The 9766-nt window shown below is 40.0% G+C and overlaps 1 protein-coding gene across 1 annotated transcript in view; it reads left to right on the top strand.

Annotated features, from left to right (window-relative positions):
* NLRP14 (NLR family pyrin domain containing 14) overlaps nt 1–2930 on the top strand; it is a 54970-nt gene extending 52040 nt beyond the window's left edge. Inside the window, exons 11-12 of the mRNA XM_017847967.1 lie at nt 1694–1864; nt 2589–2930. Coding sequence (XP_017703456.1) covers nt 1694–1864; nt 2589–2724 — 307 coding nt within the window. The 3' untranslated portion in view covers nt 2725–2930. The remainder of the gene's footprint in view (nt 1–1693; nt 1865–2588) is intronic.
* Nucleotides 2931–9766: the final 6836 nt, after the last annotated feature.

Here is a 9766-nt window from a genome sequence, read left to right as displayed (position 1 = left end):
CCGGCCGAGGCTTTTCTTTTTATATTCAGTCTGTAAAATTGTTGTCTGAGAACATAATGTGCATGAGTACAGTTCTTTGAAGTTTGTTGTCATTTGCTATACGACTTTTTAAACATACTTAAGAACATGAAAATTGTTATTTCTAATTTAGTTTTAGTTTTCTAAGTACAGGGGTTTTCTGTCATGTCTGGCTATTTTTTTTTTCTTTTTTTGGCCGGTGTGGGGGGCGGGGGCGGAGTGATGAGGTCTTACTCTGTCACCCAAGCTGGTCTTGAATTTCTGGCCTCAAGCTACTCTGTTTCCTTGGCCTCCCAAAGTGCTGGGATTACAGGTGCCAGCTACTGTGCCCGGACAGTTGCAGTATTCTGTATCAGTTGATTAAGATTATTAATTCTGTTTAAACTATCTAAATTTTAATGACCTTTTTCCCAGATAACTCAGTTACTGTGAAAAATGTTAAAATTTTCATTAAAATTCTAGATTTGAGTCTTTCACTTTGCAGTTCTGTTCGTTTCTGTCTTCTATATTTTGAGACTGTAATTTGTGACTGAAAATATAAAATGATTATATTTCCTGATGAATTCATGGTAACACTTTATGTTTTATGATGCTTTTTCCACTAAGGAAGATTTTGTGTGATATTTACATATCCTGTCTCGTAATTAGTGGGACCATCTCTTCATCACATAAATGTTATCACTTAACAAAAAAAAGTTTTGTATGCTCAGCATCTACATAGGCACTCAGTTGTTCAATGGCCAGGTAAGCATAAGGTAAAAATTAGATTCAAATTGTTTAGGAGAATGTTAGGTGCAGAAGGCTGAGTTTGACATGCTTCCTCAGTTCATGTATATACTATTATCAGCTTGTGCAGAGGCCCTTGACTGATGGATAGGTGGGTTGGTTAATTTATCTCAATTAGCCATTTCCTTTCCCACCTATAGGCAGCTGACCTAATGTATTCAAAATATGCCATAGAATTGCATTTTTATTTGCATCAATGGCATGATACTAGAGACCTTATTATATTTCTTGCTTATTTTATTTTATTTTATTTTTTTGATACTGAGTCTCACTCTGTAGCTCAGGCTGGAGTGCAGTGGTGCGATCTTAGCTCACTGCAACCTCCACCTCCTGGGTTCAAGCAACTCTCCTCCCTCAGCTTCCCAAGCAGCTGGGATTACAAGTTCATACCACCACACTCAGCTACTTTTTGTATCTTTAGTAGAGACGAGGTTTCACCATGTTGGCCTTGTCGAACTCCTGACCCCAGGTGATCTGCCTGCCTCAGCCTCCCAAAATGCTGGGATTACAAGCATGAGCCATCATGCCTGGCCTATTCCTTGCTTTTTAAACACTCACTACCAAAATTCCTATATCTAGTTGCAGTGATGTATTTTTAGTGATGTTCAAGGATTCAACTTCTTCATAGTATTTTTGTAACGTGAGTGCATGTTTTATTTATTCCTTAATAATTATGAATTTGTAATTCATGATTTTGGAAGGGATAAGTTCAGCCTGGAAACATCTGGTAATAATGAATATTGTAGGTATTTATAGTCCTTGAATTTATACTGTGCTAATTTTTTAAAGTTTCTGGAATTATCCTCCATTCTGAGTTCACAGATCTCTTGTGGGCTTTGTTGTGTCATCGAATAAATTCATTTTTGTCTTTTGTCTCTCTTCTCTACAGGTTGGAATACTGTGGTTTGACATCTCTCTGCTGTCAAGATCTCTCCTCTGCTCTTATCTGCAACCAAAGCCTGATAAAAATGAATCTGACACAGAATACCTTAGGGTATGAAGGAATTACGAAGTTATATAAAGTCTTGAAGTCTCCTAAGTGTAAACTACAAGTTCTAGGGTAAGTCTCCATTGGTTTCTCAGGGGGATCATTTCCTGTAATGAGAGATTTGGGGAGCCACTCATTTACTACAGGTCTCAGAATCAACCTAATTATGTATCCTTGTGTATTTTCTAGACACTTATTTGTTTTTCTCTCATAGAACACTGAATTTTGAGAGACACAATATAGCACAGTAGTTGAATATTGAGCACCCTGGAACCAGCCTAGATGAGTTTGAATTCTGTCCCTACCACTTACTAAATGTTTAATTAAGGCTAGTCCTCCATTGCTCTTTGTTTTGATTTGCTTATCAGTAAAATGGGTGAAATGATAAAATCAACCTGTAAGGTTATTATGAGCATCTGAGTCAATATAGACCAAGTACTTAGAATGGTGCCTAGCATAACAATAAACAATAAATGTGTTAGTTGTTTTCATTATTATTATCAGTAGTAGTATTAATTTTGCTTGGATAGGAAAAGGCTCTTGGAGGATCCTTTTTAATTTTAATTGGTTTCTCTTTCTCTTCTGTTAATTTCTCCTATCTTCCTTCAACTGCTGTATCTCCCTCACTATATCTCTCTCAGTTCTCTTCCCCACTCCTCACCCATGTTATAATGTTCTCTCTCTATTTTAACAGAACAGTTTTTTTTTTTTCTCCTGAAATGAATCCTTTACAGAGAAAGTGGAGGGCTGTAGGGAAATTGAATGCAGGAAAAGAGATGTTCCCTTGTTTTCTCAGGTTGTGCAAAGAGGCATTTGATGAGGAAGCCCAGAAGCTGCTGGAAGCTGTGGGAGTTAGCAATCCACACTTAATCATTAAGCCAGATTGTAACTATCATAATGAAGAAGATGGGTCTTGGTGGCGGTGTTTCTGATTTGAAGAAACTGACATTCCTTTAAAAATATAAATATAAATACATACATACATAGATACATACCCAGACTTGGGTGCTTAACTTCAGATACTCTATGCCCAGAAATTGTGTACTTGGCAGCTGTCAGATACCCACTTCTCTGTAAAATGTCTGTTATACTTCACACAGTGGTTGAGAGACTAAAATAAAAAGCATAAAACTCTCTGAAAAGTATAATATGTTTTTAATTGGATACAGAGCTTAAGAATGCAGATAAGGGAAGCCTGGATATGAGGTTGGAGGACGCGGACAGGGAAGATCAGTTAAAATGCCTCATTTTTTCCTTACTTTCACTGACATGGCTTAGTTCACAGCCCCACTGTCTCTGTCTCTGGCACCTTTTATTAAAATGTGTCTCCATGTGTGTTCTTAGGATCACCAGTGTCAAGATCACTTGGGTATCTGTCTTAAAATGGAGATTCCTGAACCCCACACTAGACTTACCAAATCAGAATGTCTGGGTAAGGGTCCTTGGAAACCAGCATTTTGATAATTTCCCAGGCAAATTATTAAGTATACTAATAGTTGAGAATAACTAATTTCAGTAGAAATGGGAGTCTACTTCTACAATGAACACTTTCTATAGCTTATTGTAAAGATAAGGAGGATTAATTTCCTTTAAGGGATTATAAGGTTATTTGGGCTAGAGCTAGAAACAGATTCTTTCATTTGGCAAAAACATGACACAATAAAAATTTTTTGTGTGTGAAAGACTGTTCTGGCTATTTATTGGTTGTGTAACAAACTATCCCAAAACTTGGTGGCTTAAAACAATAATGATTTTATTAAATCTCATAACTTGGATTGGAATTCAGAAAGGGCCCAGCTGAGCATTTCTTATACTCCATAAGGTATCACTTGGGGTCCCTTGGTGGTATTCACCTGGCAATCAGATTGCTCTGGAGGTCCTAGATAACTTTTATACGTCTGCTGCCTTGGCAGGGAGGGCTGAAAGGCTGGGTTGAGCCAGACCCCTCTTCCTGTTATCAGCCAGAAGTCTAGTGGTTCTTAGCAGTTTTGGTCCTTGCCCCCTCAGAGGAAAGAATTCAACTGAGAGGCAGAAGTAGGTTTAAAGCAGAGGCAAAGTTTATTAAAGAAGGCAAAGTACACTTTAAAGAAATCAAGCAGGCCACTTGAGAGATTCAAGTGTCTCTCTTGATCCTTGGTTTGAGACTTTATACATTGACTCATCTTCCAGGCTCTTCTCCCCTGCTGATCCCTCCCTTGGGCAGGTTGTTGCTTGATTACCCGTGTGCAGTGGCCTGCCAGCACTTGTGAGGGGTCCCGTGCACAGTGTGTTTACTGAAGTTGTATGCATGCTCCTTTGGGATGACTTTTCCTTACTGGTCATATACAGGAAGGTCATATACAGGTCGAAGTCCACCATCTTGCTCCCCTTTGCACACACTTGAAACTTTATCAGGGATTGTGGTTCGCTGGCTCCAGATGTTTTCTATCTGTTGCAGGACTCCTTTCCCTCCTGGTGGCAGTTGTGGCCACTTACTGTCTCAGAGGGATAGTTTTATGCTCATCTGTCCTTCACCTGATGAAAGCCAGACATTTCTGGGGACCCTCCCTTGTCCTGTTCATTATCTCAGAGGAAAAGGTTTATGATTGCTTGACTATGGCTCAAAAATTGCTTGGCATTCCTGGGGGGCCTCTCTCCTGCCCTGCTCTCATATCTGTCTAACTACCTACTCTAACATTGCCTCTAGTCTTAGGACCTCTCCATGTGGTTTCTGCAGGGTAGGGATTCAGGATTTGAAAGGGCCAAGAGGAAGCTGTCAGTTATTTTAAAAGCTAGGCCCAGAACTGGCATAAAGTCACTTCCATAATCCTCTATTGGTGAAAGTAGTACAGGCCAGCTCAGATTCTAGGGCAATCAATTGTTGATGGGAGTAGTGTCAAAGAATTTGTGGCCTTCCTTAGTTCACCACAAACTTAATGTTTTTCTCCTTGTCTGTGGGAGAAAATAAAGCCTCTTAGCTTATTGTAAGGCAAAACCAACACTTTTCTTTGATAACACTGTCAATTCCTGCACAGTTCTGATCACCAAAATATGTGGGTTTTTACCACACCAAGCAATTTTCCAACACCAGCTGGGTATCCTATAATTCAATTCCATTCTGACATTATCATCCTGGAGGTAGCATCATGTCCCACAGGTGAGGATCTCAGTCCCACAAGACTCTGCCCTATTTGAAGTACCAATTGCAAGTTCCAGGTTGTGACCTGTACTTCTGACAAACTGGTCATAAGTCAGGGTTCCCACAACTCTCTTTTCCCTGGGTTCCATAATTTGCTAGGATGGCTCACAAACCTCAGGGAGATACTTTACTTATGTTTACCCATTTATTATAAGAGAATATTTCAAATGATACAAATGAACAGCCATATGAAAGAGACACATAGGGCGAGGTTCGGAAGGTTCTATCCCTGTGCATTTGGCTTGTGCCACCTTCTCAGCACATGGATGTGTTTAGCAACCAGGGAGCTCTCTGAATCCCATCTTTTTGTGGAAGCTTCATTAGGTAGGCATGATTGATTAAGTCACTGGCCATTGTCATAAACTCAACCTTCAGCACCCCCTTGCTTCTTTGGAGGTCGGGATGGGGAGTGCTGAAGGTTCCAACCCTTTAATCACATGGTTGGTTCTCCTAGCAACCAGCCCCCATCCTGAGACTATCCAGGAGCCTCCGGCTACCAGCCATCTCATTAGCATACAAAAACACTTATTGCTTCAAATATTCCCAACGTTTTGGAACCTGTGTGCCTTGAAAGGGGCCAGGAAATCACACTGTATAATATCCCGTGGGTCAATGTGGAGGACTGGAGAATAGACCTTGGCAGTCAGAGGGGGCAAATGGTTTTCATAAAAATTTGCAAGTAATGTTACTGGTGCTGATATCCACACAGAACAGTAATACTGCTGCTGACATTTGGCATAGGTGATACATAGAGAGGTGGCTTTACTGAGATTGATTCCCAGTGAGGACAGTCTTGCTAGTTAGAGAAAGCTAACCGGCGCTATTATACCAAACACAGAAAAGAAAGTATACACCAAAGTGGTGACTTCTTTCACATGATAGCCTTGGGCTGTAGTCACCATCTCATCCTTCACAGACAACAGGATTTCCAAGCTGCCCAAAGAAAATTCCAACAAAGGTAAATGTTTCTTAAGATAATTTCTACCAGACTGTCAGAAAAAGGAAAATTCTTATATTTCTGAAACGATTTCAGGGCATTATAGAGGAAGACAGCTTTTCTAATTGATTTTTTAAAGATGAAAACTATTGATAATAGAGCCTGACAACCAAAATGAGTGATTGAGGTATAAGTCTCAAATCTTCAGGATTTATTGAGCCAGCTTGAGAATGAATCTGGGAAAAATAGGGGTCACAGGTGCATCTGTGGCTGTTTTTTCTTTAGAAGGTCTCAAAAGGTTTAGTATTTATATATTTTCCTTTAAAAGGGGGATGTGGCAGTGAGATTAATGATTATATAGTTTTCAGACTTTAGTGCCCAGTAAATCTACATTTCATATAAGGTAAACATTTGAAGAAAAAAGGAATACAGGAAGCAGATGTCTCAGGAGTGAAGGAATAATTAACCTATGTCTTTTTGTTGTACCTGGGAAGATAAACTAGTCATTGACATTATCAGTGTGGAGTCTTTTGAAAGGGCTGGTTTCTGTTTAAACTGTAGGGAAGAAAGCCTAATGTTAGTTAGCTAAGGGAAGGGAATAATGTGGTGTGTCTGACCTCCCATCTCTCCTGACATGAATGGGAACTCAGCTTCTGAGGTTTTTCCAGGGTTCCTTTGGCCAACTGGGAGTTCATTCAGTCAGTTGGGGGCTTTGGATTTTATTATTTCTCAAGCCTAATGACACTATCAAGAAATGTAAAGATGAATGTCACTTATGACTATGCAAAGACCCAGTATTAAAATTTTTGAACATTTCAACATTTAATTAAAATATACTATGATTCATGTGACTTAGAAGTGCAAGAGTGGGCTGATGTTAGGAATATTATAATTTATCACATTAATTGGATGGTGCAGAAAAACCAGTTACCTCAATTTATGTTGAAAAGGTGTGTAATAAAATTCAATCTCTTTGTGGGGTAGTTTCATAACATGAGGAATGTTTATCTTAAATTAATAGCAATACACTAAGAAGCCTTAGCACTTAAATGTTAAAAACATGCCTGGTGGTATAACTGAGCCTATGTTATAAAAATCATTGTGTGTTCATTTTACTATGTCTTTGTTCTTTTCTTCCTCCATGCAAGCAAGCATGGAGTATAGAGTCATTTTGAGAGAATATAGTCACTAGTAATTGTTTAACTTCATATCCTAAATTCTGGGGGCAACCAGCAGGATTAATGAACTCATTTTTCTTTTAAAGAACAATGATCCTTAGGTCATGCAGACCTCCTTGATGGCATCCAGAAGTTTGATCACCCTAGAGATGCAGATAGCTTTGATCATCGGGGATCTCCCCTCCTGCACATCTACCTTACTCATAAAAGCCCACAGTTATGTTCAAAGGCAGGTCAGATTTGAGAACTCATCTCTCCTGCCCTCTCACTTTAGCCAAATTGAATAAACTTTTCTCTGCTCCTAAGTGCTGATGTGTCAGTGTTTTACTTACTGCACATCAGATATATGAACTTAAATTTTGGGGTTCTACAACAGTGTCACTGCTGTAGAACAGTGGTGATGGTTAGAATAAGTCAAATGAAAATTTTGATATTTTGATCATTATGGATATTTTTGCATTAACTTTTATCTCCAAAAACAGTATTTCTTTTGATTACTAAGTTTTTTTTTTTTTGTATCTCCTTAAATTTGTGCATCACGCAAGTCATTCCCCTCATGATAAAATCAGCTCTGGGGAAGAAAGGGTTTGCAATTGTAAACAGAGTCGAATTGGATTGTCAAAAAAGCAAATATTCAAAACTAACTTTAGTTTTTTTATTCTTTATGTTTTATCTTTGTTTTCTTTTTAATATTTTGTGAATTGTTATTGCATTATTTCTGCTGTCTTTAAATTTATTCTGTTAATATACTAACTTCTTAAGTTGGATTCTTCTGATTTCCAGCCTTCTCTCTTTTATTATAAGCATTAAGGCTATTAATTTCCCTTTGCATAGCTGATCCTCTATGGCCACTCAGCTCCTCTTCCTGCTCCTTACAGAGCTGGCTCTGGATGATCCCTTAAACAGCAGTTGAAATGTCACCTCCTCAGAGAGGTTGAACACTCCATCTTATATATCATCATCTCCCCCCTCCCCTTTCCTACCAAAGCACCGTGTTTCTTTTTTTTTCTACCACTATCACAGATATGTAATTATTTTATTTCCCATCGCTTATCTCCCTCATCACAATGTAAGTTCTATGAGAACAGAAACTATGGGCCTTTTCTTCACTGTTTTATTCCAGCCTACAGCACAGTGTCTTCTTGCACATGTGGGCTATGATTCAAGAATGAATGAATGAAGAATGAATAGAAGCAAAACCATCCTACTCTTCCAGGGAACACTTGTATTATTTTCCAGCTTCCCAGCAACTCGGTGAAGTAGGTGATCTGGTTATCCTGGGAAGCCCCGCAGACTCCAGCAGCCTGGGAAGTCACTGCCTGAGACACCTAGCTCTCTGGAGACTCCCTAGAATCGCATCCGGTGGAAGTCCTGGGATTCTGTCCCAGGGTGCCCCACGTTTCTGGTTGTCTTTTTACATTTCTTTAATTGTGTGTGATGAATCGGCTCTCAGGCCCAGACCTTCCACTCCTCCTTCTGTGTCCCTGAGCCAGACTCCCTCAAAACTCAGTGCGGGGCACCTGGTAGGGGCGTGGATGCAGCTGGAAAGGAAGTGACCCCAATTCTGCTCTCCATCACCAGAGAAAGCAGGACGCTGGACAGCGCCAAGAGCCCACAACCACTAGCATTCCTCCTTTTAGTTCTCAGTTCCTTGCCCACAGGGAGCAATTTCGCCAATCTGAGCCGAGGTCCCAGTCTCTGAAGCCACTCTCCTAAAGACAGAAATGAATTCCCGAAAAGTGGATGCTTACCGTTCATTGAAGTAACATAAATATATGTGAATTAAAAGTCAACCACTCTTTTGGTTCATACTGTTTGAATAAATGAGGGTGTATTAGTCGGTTTTCACGCTGCTGATAAAGATGTGCCTGAAACTGAGCAATTTACAAAAGAAAGAAGTTTAATGGACTTACAGTTCCATGTGGCTGGGGAAGCCTCACAATCATGGCAGAAGGTGAAAGGCATGTCTCACATGGCTACAGAAAAGAAAAGAGAGCTTGTGCAGGAAAGCTCCTCTTTCTAAAACCATTGGATCTTGTGAGACTTATTCACTATCATGAGAATAGCATGGGAGAGACCTGACTACGTGATTCAGTTACCTCCCACTGGGTCCCTCCCACAACATGTGAGAATTCAAGATGAGATTTGGGTGGGGACACAGCTAAACCATATCAGAGGGGGTGCCCAGTAGTCACATTCATAGAGACAAAAGAATGGTGGTTGCCAGGGTCTGGAGGTGGGGTGGGGGGACACGGGTTGTTTAATGGGTATAGAGTTTCAGTTTTGCAAGACAAAGAGTTCTAGAGTGTTTGCACAACAACGTGAATGTACTTTACTGGACTATACATCTAAAAATGAGATGGAAAATTTTATGTGCGTTTTTACCACAATTTAAAAAATAGATTAAATTAAGTTTAAAAATTGAATTAGGCTAGGTGTGGTGTCTCACGCCTGTAATCCCAGCACTTTGGGAGGCTGAGGCAGGCAGATCACGAGGTCAGGAGATCGAGACCATCCTGGCTAACACAGTGAAACCCTGTCTCTACTAAAAATACAAAAAATTAGCCGGGCATGGTGTTGGGCATCTGTAGTCCCAGCTACTCAGGAGGCTGAGGCAGGAGAATGGTGTGAACCCAGGAGGTGGAGCTTGCAGTGAGCCGAGATCATGCCACTGCACTCCA

This window comes from Rhinopithecus bieti, unplaced genomic scaffold (assembly GCF_001698545.2).
Source record: "Rhinopithecus bieti isolate Rb0 unplaced genomic scaffold, ASM169854v2 scaffold_30917, whole genome shotgun sequence".
NCBI classification, from domain to species: Eukaryota; Metazoa; Chordata; class Mammalia; order Primates; family Cercopithecidae; genus Rhinopithecus; species Rhinopithecus bieti.
This window is presented reverse-complemented; position numbering and strand designations above follow the sequence as displayed.